General features: G+C 36.4%; 1 protein-coding gene across 5 annotated transcripts in view; it reads right to left on the minus strand.

Annotated features, from left to right (window-relative positions):
• NEDD4 (NEDD4 E3 ubiquitin protein ligase) overlaps positions 1 to 25,278 on the minus strand; it is a 129,369-nt gene that overhangs the window by 69,056 nt on the left and 35,035 nt on the right. For 3 of the 5 annotated variants that reach the window (XM_047735900.1, XM_047735898.1, XM_047735899.1), the window contains one exon: positions 10,976 to 11,029. In XM_047735900.1, the coding sequence (XP_047591856.1) occupies positions 10,976 to 11,029 (54 nt within the window). Of the gene's footprint in view, positions 1 to 3,298; positions 5,302 to 10,975; positions 11,030 to 25,278 lie in introns of those variants that run through there. The other 2 variants (XM_047735896.1, XM_047735897.1) reach the window with 2 other exon arrangements.

Consider the following 25,278-nt stretch of genomic DNA (forward strand, 5'->3'; position numbering starts at 1 on the left):
CTGTCAAATAAATAAATAAGTAAAATCTTTAAAAAAATTTAAAAAAATATTCTAGTTCCTTAGTTCTAAGAGATATGCATTCACAAGTGTACATCTCTTACCAAATTTCTAAAATGGGTCATTCACATTGTTGCATCACAGTTTTAGAGTCAATATTTATAAACTATATTAGTTTTTATAGGAAAGATTAAGTGTTGTTTAAAATAAATTTAACCAAATGTCTCTGAATAGTCTGCTAAAGTTAACAGAACCGTGAAAATAATGGAACACTAAAACAAATACATATTTAAAACACTTATTTTAGAAGAACAACTAAGTAATTAAAATGTGTCATCTTGAGATTAGTGTTAAAGGCTTTCAAAATAATTGAGAAAGGGTTTTTTAAAGTTCTACCACACCAGGCTTAAACAATTTACCAACCCAGGATGAAGCAACAGGAAATGAAGAAAAATTCTGTAACATAAAAAATGGAAAGCCAAACTTTTGGATAAAAATGTGCATCTGTCTGAAGAATGGAAGACATGTACAAACTTGTGCACAATGCTGAGGTACTTTAAATAATAGGATAACAAAATCTCTGAGCATCCTAACAACATAGGTGATTTAGAGAACAATAGACAGGAGAAAATAAAGTAACAACTGAGTAAACTGTCCATAGAGTTTAGAAAACTGAAGAGTCATTTTTATAACTAGATAAAAATGATTTCTTGACTGAGCTGACAAAATATTACAATGTTAAAACATCAACTACCTACTTTCATGTCAAATGTCATTACACAGCCTTTACAAAAGTAATATTGTATTTCAGCAAGTATATATAAGAAACATATGCCAGTTATTGTTATGTTCTTTGATAGCAAATAAATAAAATAAACATTATCACACAGACTACAAAGTCCCATTTTCATTCTAAGTTGTAAACACAGAACAGAGCCCTGTTGCAGATACAGGTGAAAGTTCTCACTAGATTTTAAAATATTAGCCATTAATGAGTGCTTACTATAGAGAGCTAGAAATGGGATATTATGCTGCTGGAGACTGGTAGCTAAACACGTAAGAAAAGAATTTCTAGACTCTCAGTGCTTTAAAAACCAGGGTCCCTGACCAAAGCAGTGATTTAATTTCACGGCTGCTCGGTACAGATAGCTGACATTACTAAATGCTACTCTAATATCAACTTGTTAAATGTGAATCCAGACTCAGCATATCAGAATACTAACCCAGACTAACTGGAGTCATGGGAAATATTTTGGGAGCTGTTTATTTATAAATGAGTTACAATATACCACTATAATTAGATTAATATATAATTATTGATAAACACAGGATTATTTCTAAAATCCCTGTATTGTTGCCACTGCTAAATTTAGGAAAAACAACATTAGCATTTTCCTTTTAAAATAAGCCTTTACCAATCAATTAGATCAATTTAGATCTAGTTTATGTTGAATTTAGTGGTTGCAGCATTGCTTACCAATACTTTTATGTAGAGTTGCTTAATAAACATTAACTGGAGGAACAAATTAAAGCTCTCCAGCAAATTACACATTTCTGAACTATTTATAATCCAATAATCTCCCCAAAAACAGAATGTGCGCAAAGCTAGACATTTGGCTGTCACAAAAAAATATTTAAGTTAGCTTACCTACATTAAATAAAAAACAATATAAGTGTATATTTTTTTGCTATGCAAAAGGCATTTAGTCACACTTTATTAAAAAACATTAAAAATACCTTTTTTCAAAAGTATCATTAACAAACTATAATATTACTACAAAATCAACTATTTTATTTTATTTTATTTTAAATCAACTATTTTAAGGCTATGTCTATAAATACATTTATCTATAAATATTTCTAAGTTAATTATTCCTTTCAGATTTATTTCCTTAAATGTAAGATAAGTTTACAAGGTACATGTAATTTAATTAGCAAATTATTAATATGTTTCTTTATAATGTCACTTCATTGTTTTCTTTCAGAAGGCAAAACAGTTCCATGGATTATCATCCTCTAAAAACTAGTTTCTTAAAAGTCTCATAAATAAAATTATCCTAAAATATAGATCAGAATTTGAAATCTAATCTTTATTCATCTTCAGTAAAGTAGCTGCTTATATTAACATCTGGGTATTGGGTAACAATAATTATATTTATGAAATTTGAAAAGAGAGAAAACTATCAATTACTTAATATTTTATTTACCTAAAGCCACTTGTCCAGAAGTAAAAAAAAATTTTTTTTAATATAGATACTGAGTTATATAAACACAGATAAAGAGATAAGATGTTTTTTTCCCCCTAAGCTATTATGTACTGTCATCTAGAATTGGTTTAGCCAGAAAAAAATTTTAATTTCCTGGAATCTGGCAAGACTTTCCAAATACAGAAATTTTTAAAATCTACTTAAGTTCAAATACTTTGGAAAATCTAGTTAAGTTCAAATACTTTGGAAAGGCTCAATTATATAAAAAACTATTTTGGTTAAGATTCATTAGAGTTAAATGACTAATAAACAAAATTATCAAAATAACAAATTACTAAGGTAACTAGAAGAGTATGGGAAACGCCTAGCAATTGAAACCAAATTCAAAAAATATAAAATTTATAATTCAATATTGTTGAAAGACCGAGTTACATTTTAGAAGCAGTCTTAACTGGTAGCTAAAGGAAAATTGGGTGGAAACAAAATTCCTGTGGTTAAGGGTATATACAAATGCAAATGCCATTTATTTTTCCTCTGCTTTAAACATGCAGAATAATCGTTTTTATCAATGTTCTACTAAATACACATATTTTAGAGGAACATTTTCTTCGCGTTCATTTGTGACAACATTTTTACACTTTTATGTAGGCTTATTATTTAATATTTTAAATAACCATTCTATATTTTACCTTATTTCACAATGATTAAATGGGGTGAATACTGAATGAACATTTTTGAAAGAGGAATAAAATATGGAGTTAGACATAAAAATGCTATGTTCCTTAAAGAAAAAATATACCAAGGTAAAAATGTTATGAAATAAATTATTATTTAAAGCTTGTTTTTGTGCTACAGAAATGTTTCATGCCTTAAATCACTTTGGAAAGATTTCTTCTTTCTTTTCAATGCATATTCTAATACTGGTAAAATAACAAATAGATTGAAAAACTATTGGGGGTCCTTCAGATTTGCAAATACAAAGATTATGACTATAAAACGCTAGCTAAGTCATAATAAATTTTAACCAAATATTTCATAAAGCTTTTCTGGTATAAATTAACATTTACCAAGACCCAAGACCAAAGGAAACTTACCTCATAAGAATGTTTTAAAGAATTAGATAGTTCATTTGTGAAATCTCTGTTACTGTCTCTTGATAAGTTATCAACTTTATCTTCATTTCCAGATGCAAACTTTATGAGTAATTGTGATGGTCCCCCCTTGGAACAATTGTGTTTAAGGCTGGATAAACAGGAAACATTTGGGTAAGTTCCTCCCAATGAAATACTTCTTTGTAAAACAGCATGGTTTTTGTTTATCTGTAAATTTGGTCTTTCCAACTGTCTATTGATATTTATTTGGTAATCTATGTTTTGAGAGGATGGTAAACGTGCAGATGTCCTGTGCATAGGCTTAATGCACTCTGAATCAGAATGAAGCTTCATTTCTGACATCTCTGGTTTACAATCACCATTTGCTGTTTTACAATCTAATGTAGTTGCTTTTTGTTGGGTGAAGTGCACTGAGACACAGGAATATCCTTCAGGTGACTTTTCACAGGCAGGCTGATTCGTACTATTACGTGCAACAGCAATTCTCTTTTGTAATGAGCCCTTCCTGTGAAGTGCTCGTATGTCTCTTCCTTCCCCGGGAGTACACATTGTTTTCGATAACCGGAGCCCATTGACAGCTGTGGAAAGAAATCCCTTAGCACCAGTCCCATCCTCGCTGTGGGCAATTTCACTGGGAGAAATAATAAACTGGTGTGAGGTTTGATAGGATCCTTTGCTTGGAAGAATCTCCGTACTTGTCGGAGAGGTTGGTGGGGTATTTGAGGGACTCCGAGGGAAAATGACTAAAGATGAACAACGTTTTAGTGGAATTTTCGAGTTCCTGCTCACTGGCAATTTCATAATTTCTAGTCCACGCTCCGAGTCATCCTGGACAAAAGGAACAGTACTTGGGCTTCTTGAGAAAATTTCACATGGAGTAGTGTTCCTGTTTGGCACACTTCTATTGGAGGTGCTGTCGGAAGGGACATTTCCACCCAAAAAAGGATCATCCGTTGGTGGAAAAGGAGAACCACTGCTGTCGCTGATGGTACTGTTTGTGTAGGAACCACTGCTCGTGATACTGGTGCACGACCCGTAATCACTACCGTTGCTGCTGGAAGACCCATTCTCACTGGTGGAAAAGTTGCTAAGGCTACGGCTGCGAAGGGCAGGACTGCTCACAAGGTCACCATCACTCACAGCGTTCAGTTCGTTCTCAGCCACAGCACTGTGCTCCATGCCGTCCCTCAAGACACACGTCCACGAAGCATCCTCCCCATCAGCTAAGACACTGCAAGGCTGGAGACATCCACTGTACCTTGTTGGCTGTAGTGAAATCTGCAGACAGCTGCTCTTTTTATTAACATTTTCAGGTGAAGGCACAGATGGTCTTTCCTGAGTCTTAACGTTTCCCTGCATCAACGGAGCTCGCGCGGTCTGTCTAGGAGTCAGCTTCATTTGCACAACGTTAGACGTTGAAATCCGGCTTGGTCTCTTGAAGCACATGAGAACACTGCTCTCCAAATCATCTCCGGAGCTTTCTGACAAAGGGTAAGTATTGCTTCTTCGGGCTGCAAAGTGCAATCGTAAGCTTTGTGCCATTTGTTCTCATTTCCAAACATGTTAAGGGCTGAAAGTCTTAACAAAGATCTCTGTTGGTAGACAGGCTAGCGGCAGCTGGGCTGCATCAGAGGAAAAAATCATTTGTGGTGCCTGAAAGAGCTCTGAAGTAGTAGTCTTTCTCCTAAGTAAAACCTTAGATACCAGATATCATAGAAAGAAAAAGACGACCCATTCCTGAGACTGACGTTTCCACATATTTTGAATCGCTTGTAGTCAAAATGCCTTCACTTACAAAGCACTTGATTTCCAGCGACCTTTCAGCTGAGCTCAGCTGCAGCACACTGCCTCAAACACTGCCAACCTTGTTTCAATTATACCTTCTCCAATTTGCATGAATGAGTAACACAAGAACAACAATCTTCTAGCATTTCAAGTTGAAACAGTGTTTTTTTTTTCACTTCTGCTCTACTAAATGAACATTTAACCATGTGAATCAAGGCGCCTATACTTTCTCCAGCAGTTTGACCACTAATATTTTTACCCAGAGGGATAGAATTACAGGAAGTTGGTAGGAATGAAACCCCATGTAATTGAGTATCAAATCAAGGATTGAATTTCCAAAGAGCAGACAAACTAGGAATCTCGTCAAGTTAGTGCAGAAAGGCATATATTCTGTTTTTGTTTTTTTTTTTTTTAATGTGTGAATTCAACAGACGTATAAATTCGGAAGTACCAAAATTTTGGGGTGAATTAAAACAGACGCATTAAATCAGATAGATAAATAGTTTAGCTTCCAAAACACCACTTATGAAAAGTGAAAGCTTAAGGATAGAAATACAAAATTAGCCTAGTAATACTATTGAAAAATTGAGCATAGTTCTGAGAAAGAAAAGTTTTAAGAGAAGCTGTCACCAAGCATTTTCTCCTGTAATTTTAAGGCCTTTTCCAGCCAAGTAGTACAGTCTTTAAATGATGCCATTTATATTTTGACTATTAAAACTCTGCCAAGAAATAGCCTAGGCAAACATTCCATTAAAAATATATGCAGATTAGACAGAAAAACTATACCCCAATATAGTTTGAGCACACCAGATATTTTATTCCACTGTCTCTGCAATTCATTCACTTAAGAGAGTGGTGTGGTAAGTAAAGAAGTCAAAAAAGGATTTAACACATCAAATAAACATATCTCAATGCCAATTCTGTTCTGAAAATTCTAAGAGCTCTTTGCTGGCCCCTACTGGTGTGTTGAAACAATCCATTTAGCTGTTTGATATTTATAAAGAATAAACCTTGCCGCACATTTCTTTGTATAAACAAAGTACATACTTGTTTACATTTTTGAATACTAGCGTTGCCCTAGAGGTGGAATTACTTACTACTGTTGATAAAGCTCCTGCAGTAGAGAACAGTAGACTGTTTGTCCTCCTAGAGGTTGTGATTTTGTATATATATTTTTTCTGCTTTGTATTTATTTAACCTTTACTTTATTTTCAGTTTACTAGGTAATAAAAGTTTAATATTTTAATTTCTCCCCTAAATGTCATAGACCAAGGTTGGTATTCTATTTGAAAGAAACAAATTTATTTTTAAATAATACTCTAGGGTATATTTAAACCCCTTACCTGAATTTTATAGCTGGAACTCCAGTAATAAATATATACTAGCTCATTCATAGGAAAGTAAAAAGTAAAACAGTTCAGTTGTTTACACCACATGGTACTACACCCAAGTTGTATTTTTCTAAGTAAGATTTTTTTTTCTAAGTAAAAGTAAATATGTAAAACATATACTTGTACTTTGTTTAAAAAAGAAAACGCCTTAAGATAGATCTGTTCTCAATCATAATTTTCTAAACACTATTTTTAATCAATTAGAATATGATGAAATAGAAATATGGAATTTATGAAATTATGTTTCTGACTAGGATGATACAGTACTGTTTCAGAATATGTACAATAATTGTAAACTTAGCAATAAAATTATTATGTAATTTTGGTTTTATATAACGTACCTCCTTTAGGATTTTACAGACTTCAGTAAGTATTCCCTTATAATCCTCTCTCTTTATAGAAGAAAGAGTCCCAATCTTTTCACCTTGTCTTCAAATGACTTCAGCTTTTCTTCCTCAATTAAGTTAGAGGTCTCATAACTCAAAGAAGGGAACACATCTAAGAGGCTAATTAATGAGATCTAACTGCTCATGCCTGTGGCCTAAAACATCTAGTTAACAGGCAAAGCTCCTCTGTTGTTGATATAACTGAGCCTCAGGTATTTGGTTAGATAAATGTTTTCTCTTTGGTAAGCTTCACTAGACGCTTCAGTCTCAAGCGCCCCAACTAGATTTCAAGCTTGCAGAGTGCCAGGACCATAACTACACTTTTCTTCTGATCTTCCTGGGCTCATGCTGGGCACCGAGTAAGCACAAAGTAGCACCAGAGAGAAATCTGGATGGATGGATGGATGGATGGTCACCACACTTACTCCGACTGCCTAAAGCTTTCTTTCAGGATTTTTTTTTTTAAGTTGATCCAGCTATCACTTCTGAAGAAATATCAAAAAGTACCGCAGCTGGACAAGAAGGGATGATGATTGAAAGTTTTCAAGGAGGGTTTCAGCCAAGGAAAAAGAAGGTGAGAGAATCACATGCACTTCCCAGCCTGCCAGTCTGAGTTTCAACCGTAGAGAGGTTCAACCAGGGTGCACTGCTGGCTCTGGGCTGGGACTGCATGGGATCTGTCCCACCATCACAGCAGGTAAGTGGAGAACTGGGGGCAAAATGTAGCCCCTTAGTCAGATATTCCAAAAGAGGAGAGTAACCCCAAACTTAAGTGGAGAAGAGCTAGAGAGCGGTGATGGCCCTCATCTGGGAGGAATCTATGCAAGTCCTGAAGAATTTCACCTTCTGGAATGAAATGGATAATGTCTGAGGATCAGATTGAAGCTCAGGGCCCCACATTCTGAGGCATTTGGTTATTGATGATCTACATAGAAAACAATGCGATGATCGATCAACTCTGGATAACCCTCATCATTGACTGGAATTCTGAAGGCCAAAGTCCACTGTGATGATTAATTGTATGTGTCAACTTCGCTAGGCTCTTCAGCCCAGTTGTTTGGACAAACAGCAGTCTAGATGTTGCTATGAAGGTATTTTTCAGATGTGATGAACATTTAAATCGGTAGATTCTGAGTAAAGCAGATGACCCTCCATAATGTGGTCATCCTCATTAACAGCTAAAGGCCTTAAGAGCAAAGACAGATTTGCTGAAGAAGAAGCAATTCCACTTCAAGATTACATACATCAAGATTACAACTGCCTGAGTTTCCAGCTTGCTGGCCTGCCCTACAGGTTTCAGATTCAAGGCTGTGACATCAACAACTCTTACTGGAATATTCAACCTGCTCACCCCATCTCACAGATTTCAGACTTGCCAACTTCCAAAATCACATGAACCAATTCCTTCAAACAGGTCTCTCTCTCTTTTTCTCTCTCATTCTGCCTGTGTGTGTGTGTGTGTGTGTGTGCGCGCGCGCGTGTGCGTGTGCGTGTGTGTGTGTGTGTGTATCTCCTATTCGTTCTGTTTCTCAGGAAAACCCTGACCAATACAACCACTAAACCTGAGAAGCATAGTTATCTCCATTCAGAATATAGAATATAGACATCTCCTGAAGCTTCAGGCTGGATGTATGCAGGTGTATCTTTTAGGTCAGTGATAAAGAAGCAAGGATTTTCGTATTGGTTTCATTTCAAGGCACATCATTCAGAAATGTCCCATTACTATCATCACCATCACGATCACCATCCCCAAACTGCTGGTTTATAACCCTTAGGTCTTAAAATGGACTGAACAAGAGGGATATAAGCCTACTCTTTTTTTTTTTTCCAAAACAAATTAACACGTATATTACAAATATTTTCCAGAGGACAAGACATTTTCTGCTTAAAATTTTATCTGTGCCCTTCGCCATACATTTCCAAAGAGAATTGGCTAGGAAAAGGATGTGTTCTTAATTTAGTTGTGAATGCTATAGGGGAATAAACATAAATGACATTTATAGTAGCACAGGACATTAACTGCTATACAAGCAAGCCTGTTACTCTACGAATGGCTAGAGTTTCTAAAACATCTCAGGTGATATGTAGACTTCAAATACCTGCTAGGACTAACAACAAGTCAGGGGATTAGTATGACATACGTCACCCTATTCTATTTCTTGCTTTTTGAGAAAAGCTGTATTTCTAATGCATAGCAGAGCATCCAACACAGTTGGCACATGTTAAATGGCACATGTTAACATGTCACAGAGGAATGGATTCAGAGTGACGGTATTTTAATAAATTCAAAAATATGCAAAGGAAACTATAATCAGAGATACATATATACATGATAAACAAGTTTTTTTTTTTTTTAAAGCAATGATAAGCACAATATTCCAGACAGTGGCTACTACTTGTGGGGGAAGAAAAGGAGATGCTACTGGGAAGGGGAAAGGGGGGGTTGTAGATTTTGGTAATGTTCTAGTTCTTAAGTTGAGTAATAAGTGTGCAGATATTTGTCTTATTGTTTAAAATAAGGATTTAGGGGCACCTGGGTGGCTCAATAGACTAAGCCTCTGCCTTCGGCTCAGGTCATGATCTCAGGGTCCTGGGATCGAGCCCTGCATTGGGCTCTCTGCTCAGCAGGGAGTCTGCTTCTCCCTTTCCCTCTGCCCCTGCTTGCTCCCTTTCTCTCTCTCTCTCTTTCACTCACTTACTCTCAAAAATAAATAAATAAATAAATAAAATATTTTTAAAAATAAAAATAAAGTAAGGGTTTATATTATATGCACTTATTTGTGTGTTTATTTCATGATTTAAAAAACACAAATACTAAATTTCACCTGGTCCCATCTAGAAAATCTGTAGAGACAGAGGTGGAAAAAAATCTCTAGTCTACAGAAAAGGCAAAAACACAAACAGAAAACAAAAAACTCTGCACCTGACCATTCTGATAACCAAACGTCAACATCTGTCATGTCAATCAGCCTTAAAAAGTTTGACTGCAGTTAGTGATGAAGTGTCCTTTGGCAATAAAGAAGCCCTTTGGCTTATTACGATTGCTAATAGATAGATTTCATTTGCAGTATCTTCCATTACTACTATAGTTATCGCTTCTTGAGGGGGAAAAATATGTTGTGTAGTCTGACACTAAAAACAAATTTTAAAAATCCGGTTTCTTTCTTAGCTAAAAAATCAATGATTGTCTCTTAATAACTGATATGCCTTGAATACATAACACTGTTCTTACACCTTCGTGTTCAAATCTTACAGGTTTAAAATATACACGTACGATGCTAAGAAGATCTGAAATAGCATTCCTAAGAGACAAAATTACGAAGATGATAGGACTTAAACAGAGTCTTTAGGAAATCAGGAATTAGAACTATCTTTTAATAAAAATAAAATCAGGCTTACTTTTGTCTTTTTATCCACCTAGGTAAGAGCTGGCTGTTCTTTTTTTTTTTTTTTTTTTTAAAGATTTTATTTATTTATTTGTCAGGGACAGAGGGAGTGAGAGCGAGCGAGCACAGGCAGACAGAGAGGCAGGCAGAGGCAGAGGGAGAAGCAGGTTCCCTGCCCAGCAAGGAGCCCAATGTGGGACTCGATCCCAGGACGCTGGGATCATGACCTGAGCCGAAGGCAGCCGCTTAACCAACTGAGCCACCCAGGCGTCCCGAGCTAACTGTTCTTTAGAGGACTTTATCAGTGTGAAGGGGACAGACAGTCTTCCTTGTAGAAGAGTGGGGGTGGGTAGGGAGAGGGAATGAGGCAAATCCGCTCAGGGAGAGGGCTCCCTGAGCCTGGGCATACCCACCACAGCACAGAGCATGAGCGTGAGGGAAGGTGAGACAAAGAGGCCAGCTTTCCTTGAGTAAGACTGCAATCTGTGCAGAAGTGACAGAAAGAGAGGTACTTGGGGGGGAAAGTGGAAGGGTACACAGCAGCACCAGGAAAGAGGGGGAAAAAGTTGCATCCACCTCTCCATTTTGTGCAGAGCCTCCATAACCCCCTTAAGTCGCCTCTCACGTCATGGATTCCCAGCCCATGAGGCGCTGCTCTACTGAGATAGACCCTCGCTTCCTGTTTCACGCCACCAGTACAATATAACTTACCAACCGATTTTCATCAAATACTTCGAAAAGAAGCCGGTGCTGCTGAGGATGGACCTAAGTAAGAAAAACACAAAGTTACTTTAAAAACAAGTGAACATCAATCAACCCGGACTCTGAGAAATTAATGCTTGAGATGTTGCCATTTCCTAATTCCTTCTATTTATGGTGTTATTTTAAATTATACGAGACATGTCATACAAAGGCAGGGCAATCCTATGTCACCCATTTTCTGATAGTTCTACCATAACAACGAAGTGGATTTGCGTGCTTATTTTTACATTTTTTTTTTCTAAAATAGGATAAAAGAAAATTTCAAAAATTATTTAAATATTTAAAAATATAGATTGTATTTTAACTTCTTATGATCAATTTTATTTACTGACTTCTTATGTATCAAGTTAGAACTACCCAAAGTAGATACTGATTTTATGGAAACTAGTTTTCTGAATCCTTTTTAGTAGTGACTTGATATAACTATTTGTTGCTTCTACTATATAAAGGACACAAGCACTCAAAAGGTATACACTGAGTTTTCACTTACAGGATGAGTAAAAATTAGCATGCAGTATTTTTTTTTTCAAAGCTGATACTTTCATGTTTGCTGAAATATTTCAACATCAAGCTACTACCTACTAAATATCAAATACAAAGAAAATCTTTAACAATTTTTTATACCAGAGGTTAAGATGACATATAAAAAATTCCCACATTTAAACTGATTTTCCCCCTATGATATATTACATTACACACTGTGATATTTTAAAACTTTGGTTTACAAAAAACAAACAAAAAAACCTTCGAAGCCCCCCAATTTTGGTTTCCATATTAAAAGTATTAACAACCTTCAGCAAAAGGTCTAACAGGTGTGACAAAGACATTTAGATACCTAAGCCAATGTCCACTCTCCCATATGTCCTTCTAAGAACACAATCCTAATTTTACCTGTAACAATATGCCCAGGTCACCATACTGTACAACTCTGGGGGAGAGAGGCATTAATTTTCCTAAATTAAATAAATAAATAAAGTTTACTAACCTTCATACACAGACTGATCGACCTGATGACTTTTTTTTTTTTTTTTAGGTTTCAGAACAATTAAGAGGTAGAACTTTTAGTTTAATCTAGCCAGAATAATTTCAAAATACATGCTCTTAATTACTAAGTTATATGGCCTCTCAAAGTAAACATAAAATAAGATAAAACAAAACATATGAAGTAAATGATACAAAAAGAAAACAAGTAATTGTATTAACATAAAAAAAGTATTTCATTGGAGAAAAGCATTACATAGAACTATAGTTTCAATCTATAGCATTTAGTGTTTACAGTGAAGATGCAATTGGAATAAACATCTCTTAAAAAGTCATTAAAATATACAAAATACATACTAGTGATGACAGAATTATTAAAAGTAAATATAGTCTTTATTTTTTTCATTTATTGATATTTTCCATAGCCTGATATAGAGCCAGATATCTAAGTATTCCAATGCCAAGTTAAAAAAAAGTTGTATTTTTTGATATTAGGCTGCAACATACAAGAAACATCTTTTCTGCCTTCAATAAACTTTATTCAGCTTATTTGGATTCTCTTTATCCTTATAATTTTTTTAATTATGTTTCTATTTTTCTTACTATTTTCTTAATATTTAGCTCATTTTCCCTCATGTATTCTATTTTAAAACATTAATTCCAGTATAATTAACATAGAGTGTTAAAGATTTTTTTTTTTAATTTTTTTCATTTGACAGAGAGAGATCACAAGTAGGCAGAGAAGCAGGCAGAGAGAGGGGGAAGCAGCTCCCTGCTAAGCAGAGAGCCCAATGTGGGGCTCAATCCCAGGACCCTGGGATCACGCCTTTGAGCCGAAGGCAGAGGCTTAACCCACTGAGCCACCTAGGTGCCCAATATAGAGTGTTAATTAGTTTTAGGTGTACAATATAGTGATTCAACACTTGCATACATCACCCAGGGCTCATCATGACAAGTGCCCTCCTTAATACAATTCACCTGTCACCCATTCCCCCCGACTCGTCTCCCTTCTGGTAACCATCAGTTTGTTTTCTGTATTTAAAAGTCCGTTTTTCTGTTTGTTTCTTTCTTTGTTCATTTGTTTTGTTTCTTAAATTCCACCTATGCATGAAATCATATGGTATTTGTCTTTCTGACTCATTTATTTCACTTAGCATTATACCCTCTATTCCACCCAAGTTGTTGTAAATGGAAAGATTTCATTTTTTTTTAATAGTGGACTAATATTCCATTGTGTGTGTGTGTGCGTGTGTACCAATCTTCTTTATCTATTCATGGACAGTTGGGTTGCTTCCATATTTTGGCTATTGTAAATAGTGCTGCAGTAAACAGGGGTGCATGTATCTTTTAGAATTAGTATTTTCATATTCTTTGGGTAGTAAAATTGCTGGATCATATAGTAATTCTATTTTCACTTTGAGGAACCACACTATTTTCCACAATGGCTGCACCAGTTTGCATTCCCACCAAGAGTGCACAAGGGTTCCTTTTTTCCACATCCTCGCCAGCACTTGTTGTTTCTTGTGTTTTTTACTTCAGCCATTCTGACAGGTGTGAGATGGTATTTCACTGTGGTTTTGATGTGCATTTCCCTGATGATTAGTGATGCTGAGCATCTTTTCATGTGTCTGTTGGCCACAGCCTGATGAGCTTTTTATATACACATGCTGTGTCATCATCACCTAGATCAAAGTATCGAATGTTCTGTTCTATTTTATGTATTGTGTTCTCTGTAATTAGTGCCCTCTGGACTTGTTCAACATGGACACTCTGAATATGTCTATCTAAAAATGATTCCCTTTTTTCCAGGGACAACCAAAGAGGCCAACCTATTGGAAGTCATTGGATGGGCTTCTGGGAGAGCTCCTTAAGTGGGGCTAACTCAGCTGGAAGAAAGAAATGTTACTGCTGCCCCTTGCATTTCTCTTCCTGACTTGGTCAGGACTGCTGGCTCTCGTACAGTCACATTGTGGCCATGGAGCAAACTATGGGGATGGAAGCCCCAGTCAAAGATGAGACACCATGGAAATAGAAAAGCAGTGTAAGACAATCATCTTTTATAAGAAGAAATAGAGGAATTTGGGAGGGGATGAACTTTGAGCTGAAACTTAACAATGGAAGAATTTGAAGAAAATACAGAGAATATTTCCCAGCAAGGAGATTACATGAGGAGAGACATGGGGGCAGAATGAGCATGCTCTAAGGACATCAAACTGATAACATTTTTGTATTAGAAAATGGCAAAATTAGAAAATTAGAAAATGGCTAGAGCCAGGCTGAGGGTACTGAAATCCAGAAAAGGAGTTATGACTTGGCTGGTAGGGAAGAAAATGAAGCTTTTAAAGGAAAAACGACATTATGTGGGTCATACATAAATATTTTTGTCAGTGATACACAAAACAAATTAGGCTGGAGAGAAACCCTGGAGTCCACAGAGACTGTGGCTCTAGGGACTCGAGCATGAAGTGTGTATGAGAGCTTTGCCCGAGATGGTCCCAGTGAGAATACGAAGGGAGAAAAGACCATGAAAAACATTTTGAGGAAAAAAAAAAATCAAAAGTTTCAAGGTTCGTCAAAGTACCTGGCAGACACAGTAGAAGTTTGACAAATATTGCTAAGAAAATAGGTAGAATGTCTGATCTAATCAGGCCTCTGCTGTCCTGGTTTAGCGTTTAATTAATCTTCCTAACAGGATTTGCTACCCCAACTATTCTATCTTTTAAGTTTATCTTTCCTACTATAACTGGATTGATTTACCTAAAAGACTGTTTAGGCCACCTTTACTGCCTTACTCAAAAGTCGTTCCCAATGGCCTAAAGAAGGAAATCCCAATGACTGAGGATGGAATGATCCTTTATGATCTGAGTCCAGTTTGCCTTTCCAGCCTCATCTCTTACAACAATCCCCTTGCCAACCCAAATATACATACATACTACATTCTAATCACATTAGGAAAAGATGACTCCCCACTCATTGGACTTCGGACCTGTACTTCAGTACATGCTAAGGTCTCTCCCCTTGAAACACCTTCTCTGCTTTACGTTCAAGCCTTAGTTCGGATGTCAGCTTCTCCTTAAAGCCTTACCTCCCCAGTCATTTCGACTCCTCTGTCTTCAGCTTATTACAACACTGACTACAATCTTCCTTTTATCGAAGTTAATAGGGAAGATGTGCTATTTCCCCACTGAATTATAAACACCGTAAGAGACTTCTCATGTTGTTTCCTGTATACGAGAGGCACACAATAAATGCAACAATACATTTTTAACACATGTGGTGTGAATACTAATTCAAAACAGCAGCCTGAACATGAAGATTTATCCTCTCCCTCCTGAGATCCCACTGAAGGAATAGTAAAGGAGTCTGTAAGAGGTGTAAAACCAGTACAGCAAAGATAATATGAGGATCATCAGCAAGTAGGCTATTTCAACAACTCACCAGCAGACAGATGAAGTAGGGATGAAGGCAGTAAGCAGCACAGAAGAAGCTGGGAACTCAAAGCAATGCCATGATCCCAATGAGATCATGAGATCACCCTGCACCTCTGGGTGGTCCACACACAGACACACACAGACACACACGCATCATCAGAGAGTTTCTCTTTGCATCTGATTTCAGCTAGAGGTTTTACAAAAAATGCAACCACCAGTTATAATATATAAAACATAAATGGACACTAAAAATGTAGCATGGAATTGTTGAATGTTTATGCCTTGTATATATGGAACAGGTAATTTTTCTTTTGTATCACTGTTAAGTATGATTAGATTATCAGAGATCACAGATGTATAAATACAAAAATTGTGCTTAAAGGGAAAAAACAGATGATTTATGGAACAAAAGAAAACACTTAAAAAAAAACCTATAAGGAGAAATATTTGGGAAAGTTTTGAATCCATAAAGCAAAAACAGGATAGTATAAAAAGGGAACAACTAGAGAACGAAGAGACATTAGAAGTAAAAATGACTGTTGAATTCAAATATAAACAGCTTAAGGTAAATTTGAAAAAAAAATCTCAAAATGTAGAACAAAAGGCTAAGTTAAGGAAAGTACGAGAGAAAGTAAAAAAAAGGATTTTCTGAATCCTCAGATTCAGTGAAAGAAGGGAACCCTAATGCCCTAAAGTATAAGTTGAGAAAAATCTGGCTGTAGGCCAAATCCGGCCAGCCACCTGCTTTTTTTTTTTTTAAACAGCCCATAAGAATTTTTTTTAAAAAACTTAAAATGACTACATTTTAAATGGATATATAAGTAGCTACATAATAGCCTCAATTTTTGCCTCCAGGTCCATAAACCTAAGGTATTTCCTATCTGTCTCTTTTAAAAAAGTTTGCTAGGGGCGCCTGGGTGGCTCTGTCGGTTAAGCATCCGCTTTTGGCTCAGGTCATGATCCCAAAGTCCTGGGATCTTGGTTAAGCGTCCACCTTTGGCTCAGGTCATGATCCCAAAGTCCTGGGATGGAGACCCACATGGGCCTCCCTGCTCAACAGGAAGCCTGCTTCTGCTCTGCCTCTGCCCCACCTCCCCTGCTCATGCTCTTTTTCTCAAATAAATAAAATAAAAAAGTTTAAAGTTTGCTGACCCCTTTCCTAAGACACTCACTGTATGTTATCTATTAATTTCTCTCTGCGTCTAACATGGGACTGAATAAGACCGTCCTTGAAAGGTGTGAAAAAACAGTCACTCAAGCCATTTTCTGTGTGTTCTCGGATTCCCTGCCTTCGGCTCAGGTCATGATCCCAGCGTCCTGGGATCGAGTCCCACATCGGGCTCCTTGCTTGGCGGGGAGCCTGCTTCTCCCTCTGCCTCTGCCTGCCATTCTGTCTGCCTGTGCTTGCTCTCTCTCCCTCTCTCTCTGACAAATAAATAAATTTAAAAAAAAAAATCTAAAAAAAAAAAAAAGAATTCTGGTTAAGAAAGAATCAGTCTAGGTGACTCTGCATCCAACCAATTGGAATCCTCAAATGATAATATGGAGGAAAGAAAATTATTACAGAAATTACTTGCACAAAGCTTCAGAGCTGAAGGGAAACAGTCTTTAAACTGAAATGCTTACCAAAGGCCCAACACAAGGAATTTAAAACTATACACATAAGGCACATCACTGTGAAATTTTTAAAACACTAGGATAATTATGAAACATTTCAGAGAAAGAGAAAAGAAACCCAAAAGAAGAATCATCAGACTTCTCAACAGCAACACGATGCTCAACAATGTTACCATGAAGTCATGCCTTCAAGTTCCTGAGGAAAAATTATTTTCAACCTAGAGCCCCATGAGTGGCCAAACTATTGGCCAAACATAAGTTGGCTATTTACTTATCTGTCATAGCTTGAAGGCAGCTTGGGATACGGATGTGCGAGCTTATTCAGCAATATGGGAATAATGGCCAGAATAACAAACAGAAACAGTTAGAAAGTGTTTTTTCCTGGGAAACAGGAATAGAAAGGGGGAAGTGGGGCACTAGAGTCTGTCATTTCCCATGATACTTTATACTATCTCCGTTTTAAGCTATGTGTGAATTTTTTGACAAGATAATTCTTAAACATGTATTAAAAATAGAAGTAAAGCTATGGTCACACACACAAAAAGAGTTTATAGGGTCATTATTTATAGGGAAGGTGAAAGCAGAAGAAACAAAAACTAAAATGCTGGTGATAGAATTTTTGGAAAAAAAATAAGTATGTAAGTCTATAAATGCATAAAATACTAGAGAAAAAAAATTGCCAGAGGACTAACTAAATGTTCAAAGAAGAACAAAGTGTCAATTTATTCTATAATTATAGAATAATTAGAATTATAGAATATATAATATATATAAATGTCAATTTATTCTATAATGTCCATAAAGAATCTGAAGTAATGTTCCTGGAAATTCTGCTGGTGGATGCAGTAAAAACAAAAAACAAAAAAAAAACAAAAAACAATGCAGGTACAGATCAGAAAGTAGCTTTATTGAGATATAGTATAGTTCACATACCATATGACTGACCCACTGAAAGTGTAAAATAGTTTTTAGTATTTTCATAGAGTACGCAAATACGGGCACTATCTTAGAACATTTTCATCACCCTATAAAGAAACCCCATGCCCTTTAGCAGTTGCTCCTAATCTCCCCTCAACCTCACCAGTCTCAGGCAACTTCCAATTTACTTTTTGTCTCTATCAATTCATCTATTCCAGACATTTAATATAATCCTATAACATGTGGTCTTTTGTAATTGGCTTCTTGCTACTTTTTTGTGGTTCACCATGTTGTAGCTGGTGTCAGTACTTCATTTCTTCTTAGAGATAAAAAATATCCCACTGTATGTATAAACCCCATTTTGTGTATCCATTCATCTGTTGATAGACATTTGGATTGTTTCTACTTTTTGACTATAATGATTAATGGTGCTAAGAACATTCATGTACAAGTTTTTGTGTGGACATATGTTGCAAGTACATTTTAAAATAAAACTGTAAAAATTAAATGGATGTGTAAAAGTTAATGGTATTTTTATTTATTTATTTATTTTAAGAGCAAGCGTATGAGAGGGGGTGGGAGGACAGAGGGAAAAGGAGAGAAAGAATCTTAATCAGGCTTCATGCCCAGCATGGAGCTCGACACAGGGCTCAATCTCACAACCCTGAGATCAACTTGAGCCGAAATCAAGAGTCAGACGCTTAATTGACTGAGCCATCCAGGTGCCCCAGAAAGATAATTTTATAAGAATAAAGCATTATATAAATTGAAAGTATCCTGGCATTTTTATTTACATGTTTTATGTAATACTCCTTCTCTATATAGTTACTTTCATCAACAAATATAAAAATAAATGATAGATACATAGTCATGGTGGGGGGGAATCCAAACAGTAAAAAAGATACACAATAAATGATAAATCTCTCTCTTATCCTTGTCCTCAGAGAAAATACTGCAGTTTCTTAGGTCTTTCCAGAAGTATTTTATGCGAATACCAGCATATGAGAAAGCATTTTTTGTTTCTGTTTTCACACAAATAGGTGCATCATATACATACAATGTTCTGTGCCTTTGCTCCTCCATCAGTACAATTTGAAACTAATGCTCTATTAATACATATACATCTGTATATATGTATATGTATTAATGTATATGTACATATACATGTATTAATGTATATGTATATATACAATAAACCGGCGTTTATTCTGACATGTTCATGGGGGTCCATAGAAGACAGTGAGCTTTGTTGAGGGACTATGCCCATTTCATTAGCAAGCATCAGAAAGTGCCTGGAAACAAATACAGAGAACTATCACACCAAATTTTTGTGTTTGTAGAGGTGGGAGGATTATAAATATATGGATAAAAAACACATAGGAAAGAATACCAGAAGTCTGCACAGTGATGGTTTTATGGTAATTAAATTATGGGTGATTTTTATTTCTCTTAAAAATATATATAATACTTATTATATATATATATATATAATATAATTTTATATAAATATGTATAATTTTTTTATTTGTCAGAATTTCCAGAACCAGGGTCTCTACCAGGCAGGTAGAAAAAAAGAAAATTTTACTACGTTGAAAAGGACACTCTGACAAACAAGTAATATGCTCAGAAAGGGACTCCTCAGACTCAAAAAGACAGATTTCACCTAGTATGGTGTGGTATGCACAACAGAAAGGACCCTGTGTTCCCACATTTTGAGATCCACATTTCCCTACAGAACATATGTGTGAACATATACACATTATGTTAATGCAACTGGCCCTTGAACAACTTGAAGGTTAGGGGTGCAGTTGAAAATCAGCATATAACAGCATAAAACTTAACTGCTGATGGCTTACTGTTGACCAGAAGTCTTATGGAGAACATAAATATCAATCAAGGTAATAAATGTACTTGTTGTTTACTGTGTATGTTATATATATTAAATACTGTATTCTTGAAAGAAGCTAAAGGAAAGGGACACCTGGGTGGCTCAGTCGTTACGTGTCTACCTTCAGCTCAGGTCCTTATTCCAGGGTCCTGGGATTGAGAGTCCCACATAGGGCTCCCTGCTCTGCGTGAAGGCTGCTTCTCCCTCTCCAGTCTGTGTGCTTGTGTACGCTCTCTGTCTCTCTCTGTCAAATAAAAAATTGAAATCTCAAAAAAAAAAAAAAAAAGCTGAAGGAAAGAAAATGTTATTAAGAAGGTGGGGTGCCTGGGTGGCTCAGCGGGTTAAAGCTTCTGCCTCCAGCTCAGGTCATGATCCCAGGATCCTGGGATCAAGCCCCGCATCAGGTTCTCTGCTCAGGAGGGAGCCTGCTTCCCCCTCTCTCTCTGCCTGCCTCTCTGCCTACTTGTGATCTTTGTCAAATAAATAAAATACTAAAAAAAAAGAAAATCGTAAGTAAGAGAAATACATTTATAGTACTATACCATATTTATAAAAAAATTCTGCATGTAAGTGGACCCATGGAGTTCAAACCTGTGTTGTTCAAGGGTCCACTGTATAATGTGCTGCATGACTACTAAGGATAGAAACCAAGCACCACGGAAATATGAGGAATGGAGTGAATGGTCTTTCCAGATGCTCAGGAACTGTGCTCATTCACAGAGTTTGTCTTCCTTCCCATAACTTGCCTCCCTTAGTCTGATCTGAGCAACTAACTGTAATTGCAGATTTTACTATAATTTTCTATGAAGCATTAACTTTAATTTGGAGCCTTTCCTGTTTGTTAATCTACCAATAACAATTCTCTGCAAAAACTTTCTTTGAGCTTCATGTTTTCTCAAAGACATAAAGGCTCCCTTCAACTTTTGGCCACAATTTCCACTTGGTTAAATGCCCAAAAACGAAGTTTTGACTGTAATATATTATCTCTATAGATATTTTATGTGAATACATTCAATTAAAAACATTTTGTGCTATGTAAAATGATATAAATGACAAAGAGGAAAATAGGGGACCACACATAATAGTGTCCTTTGTATAGAAAATACTAAATCACCATGTGTTTTCAGTTCTATTCTAGCTGTGATGAATTAGCATTGATCTAAACACAGATTTATCTAGTTGTTGTTGCAATAAATTTGCAAAGTTCTGATGGAAACAAATGTGCAGCCTATGATCCCAGAGTAAAGCAATGCTGGCTAGAACATTTGGTAATAGTGAAATGATGGTAAAAGAAATAATGAGTAAAAGACAGTAAAAGACACTAAGCTGCTCTATCATTTACAAATGGCCTTCTTTCTTATTTTTGTGTAAACATCTGTCATTCAAAAGTAGTACCTATTTCCAAGCACCTTTTCTAGAAGGAAATCAAGATCATCAAAAATAATGAGATCTTTAATTCCAATTTTAAATTTTAAAAAAATTCTGAATTTTAATTATGATTTAAATTCCTCTAACAGATATCCATATTTTCTCTTTCTACTCACACTGGCTTTGATATATTTTTGGCTTTTAAAGAATTTGTCTATTTTAGCTAAGTTAAAATTGTTGCCATAAAGTTGCCCATGTTTGGGCGCCTGGGTGGCTCAGTGGGTTAAAGCCTCTGCCTTCGGCTCAGGTCATGATCCCAGGGTCCTGGGATCGAGCCCCACATCGGGCTCTCTGCTCTGCAGGGAGCCTGCTTCCTCCTCCTCTCTCTCTGCCTGCCTCTCTGCCTACTTGTGATCTCTGTCAAATAAATAAAATCTTTAAAAAAAAAAAAAAGTTGCCCATGTTTTACTATTATTGTCTGTGGGATGTAACTTCCATTCTGTTTTTAAGGATTTACTTATTTACTTATTTTAAAGAGAGAGAGAGAGTAGGGGAAGGGGCAGAGGGAGAGGAAGAAAGAGAATCTCAAGCAGACTCCCAGCTGAACTGGGAGAATGAGGTGGGGCTTGATCTCATGACCTGAGCTGAAACCAAGAGTCAGTCGCTTAACCAACTAAGCCACCCAGGCACCTCTGTGCCTTTCATTCTTGATAGTGGTCATTTGTGTTTTCTCTCTTTTTTTGTGCTACCTATAGCATATCAATTTTATTAATCTTTTCAAAGAACCACCTTTGGTTTCCTTTATTTTCTTGACTTTTTATCCATTTTCTATGTCATTGATTTCTACTCTTATTTCTTTCCCTCTACTTTTTTTTTTTCTAAGACAGACTTAGATCACTGACTTTAAATCTTTTTTCTTTTGTACATAAACACTTAAATGTGTAAATTTGTTTCCAAGCACTGAATTAGCTCATCCCATAATCTGATAATGTTACACTTGAATAATCAGTTAAAATACCTTGTAATTTTCTTTATGATTTCCTATTTGATCCATAGCTTATTTAAAATCTGTTGCCTGGGGCACTTAGGTGGCTCAGTTAAGTGCCTGCCTTCAGCTCAGGTCATGATCCCAGGGTCTCGGGATGGAGTCCTGCCTCAGGGTCCCTGCTTAGCATGGAGCCTGCTTCCCCTTCTCTCTCCTGCTGCCCACCCTCCACTCCAGGTTTTGCTCTGTAAATTAAATAAATAAAATCTTTTTTAAAATGTTGCTTAATTTCCAAATATTTGTGGATTTCCCAGGTACATTTGTATTGCTGCACTCTATTTTCAGAGAACACGTTGAATCTTAAGCCTTCTAAATGTATTCAGACTTCTTTTATGGCCCAATATATGGCCCATCTTGGTGAATGTCCCATAGGCATATAAAAAGAATGTATATTCTTCAGATATTAGCTGTAGTCTTCTATACATGCCAAGAGGGTTGATTGATAGTGTTGCTCAAAGCTTTTATGTCTTTACTGACATTTTTGTCCAGTTATTCTACTATTGAGAGAGGAGTTATAAAATCTTCAACTATTCTGAATTTATTTCCCTATATCTGTCAATTTTTGCTTTATAATTTTGAAGCTCTTTTATCAGTTGTGTCTCCCTGATGACTAAGCCCTTTTATGTTCCTGAAATGTCCTTCTTTTTCTCTAGTAATATGTTTTATCCTAAAGTCTACTTATGTAATGTTAATACACCCTTACCAGGATTTTTTTGGGGGGGTGCTTTTTTTTTTTTTTTTTTTTTGCTTTGTGCTAAAATGATACATCTTTTTCTGTACCTGTCTGTGTCTTTATATTCAACATGTGTCTACTATTAAGAGCATATTGTTGAACGGGGGTACTTTTTTGGGGGGGGTACTTACTGAGATGGTTGGCTTTATGACAATCATCTTTCTATTTCTATCCTATTTATCTTTATTCCCTTTTATCTTTTAAAAAAATTAATTAATCAAGTATTTCTTGGTATTCCATTTTCTTTCCTTTATTGGCATTTTACCTATAATTTTACCTTTTAATTTTTAGTGGCCACTCTGAGGATTACAGTATGCACCCTTAAGTATCACAATTCTATCAGCCAGAGTTGAGCCTCCTAGATCTCTTTCAAAAGAACCTGCATAGCTGACTGACAGCCTCTGGCGACCATGCACCTTTAAATCTACCCATTTTGTTCTCCTGGCCTACTCCCAAAGACTGGGCATAGCAGGGATCTAGAGCCTGGTCATTCATGCCCAACACAGAATTTCCTTAATAGACAATCTTTCCTGGGAGACTCTCCCTCAGCTTGGATAAGACCTTTTCAGAACTGTGTTGCAATGTGAGGCTCTACTTACCAATCCATTTCCCCCTCCCTGCAAGTGTTAGGCCTGCATCATGATGAGAAGGCTCTTCCCAACCGTGTGTCCTCCCTCATTAACCTTCACCAGTGCTTGTCCAATAAACCTCTTGTGCATCTAATCCCATCTAAGTTTCTGTTTCTTAGAGGACCTAAACTAACCAGATGGTATGTGTGGTCAGCTTTTAGACCAGACCATACTTACCTGCTGTCAAGGAGCTCCCTATCCTGAACAGAATGTGGGACATGTATTGTCCCTGGTATAAGGTGTGGCTCAATTCCTAAAAGTTTCTCTAGTGGTGTCCTGGGGAAATGCCCTGCCTAATAATATTCAGCTTGTACCAAGGCCACTGGTTCTGTGAATGCACCCAGTAGTAATTTCCCTGGTTTTCCAGTGTAAAATTGGGATTCACATACTGGAACTTGGATCCCCTCACCCCCACCACCAAGTTGAATCCATGGCTTATGGGATAAGAGCCATCAAAGTACGAAAGCCAAAGTCGAGGCCTCTGAGACTGTCCTCTCTCTGCTCAAGGTAATAAATCTAAAACAACATTGATTAGATATGACAACAAAAGCACAAGCAGTAAAAGAAAAAATAAACTGAACATCCTCAAAATTAAAAACTTTTGTGCTTCAAAGAATACCATCAATAAAATCAAAACACACAACCCACAGAATGGCAGAAAATTTTTGCAAATTGTGTGTCTGACAGGGACATGTATCTAGAAATACAAAGAACTATGACAACTCAGTAACAAGAGACAAATAATCCAATTACAAAATGGGCAAGGAATCTAAACAGACATTTCTCCAAAAAAGATATACAAGTGACCAATAAACTCATGAAAAGGTGTTCAACATCATTAGCCATCAGAGAAATGCAAATCAAAACCATAATGAGATACCATTTCACACCCGCTAGGAGGGCTGAAATAAAGAGACAGATAATAACAAGTGTTGTCAAGGATGTGGAAAAGTCAAAATGCATATACTGGTGGTAAGAATATAAAGTGGGACAGCCACTTTGGAAAACAGTTCAGTAATTCCTCATATGACCCAGCAATCCTACTTCTAGGTATATGCTTCCAAATAAAAATATATGTCCATATATTATTCATAATAGTTAAAAAGCAGAAACAACCTAGATGTCAACTGATGCATGGATATATAAAATGTGGTCATCCATACAATGGAATATTATTTGGCAATAAAAAGAAATGAAGTACTGATATATAACATGGCTGAACCTTGGAAACATTATGCCAAGTGAAAGAAAGCAGACACAAAAGACCACATACTATATGAAATCATTTATATGAAATGGCCAAAAAGAGAAATCTAAGACACAGAAAGTAGACTGGTAGCCCTGGGAAGAGGGGCAGATGCTGGGGAAAAATGGAGAGTGACAGCTGGTGAGTATGGGGTTTTTTTTCCCGGCTAATGAAAACGTTCTAAAAGTTAATTTTGTTGATGCTTGCACAATGCTGTGACTATACTCAAAACCACAGAATGGTACCCTTTGGGGGGGGGGTGCATTGTATGTTATGTGAATTATATCTCAATAACCTGTTTAAAAACCAAACAAAAATCTTGCAACCTGGTGGGAATGTCAAAGATTAGTACCACTGCCAAAGCCCTAAAGGATATGAGGGTTGTTCCTACGGTAG

Source organism: Lutra lutra, chromosome 7 (genome assembly GCF_902655055.1).
Source record: "Lutra lutra chromosome 7, mLutLut1.2, whole genome shotgun sequence".
In the NCBI taxonomy this organism is placed as follows: domain Eukaryota; kingdom Metazoa; phylum Chordata; class Mammalia; order Carnivora; family Mustelidae; genus Lutra; species Lutra lutra.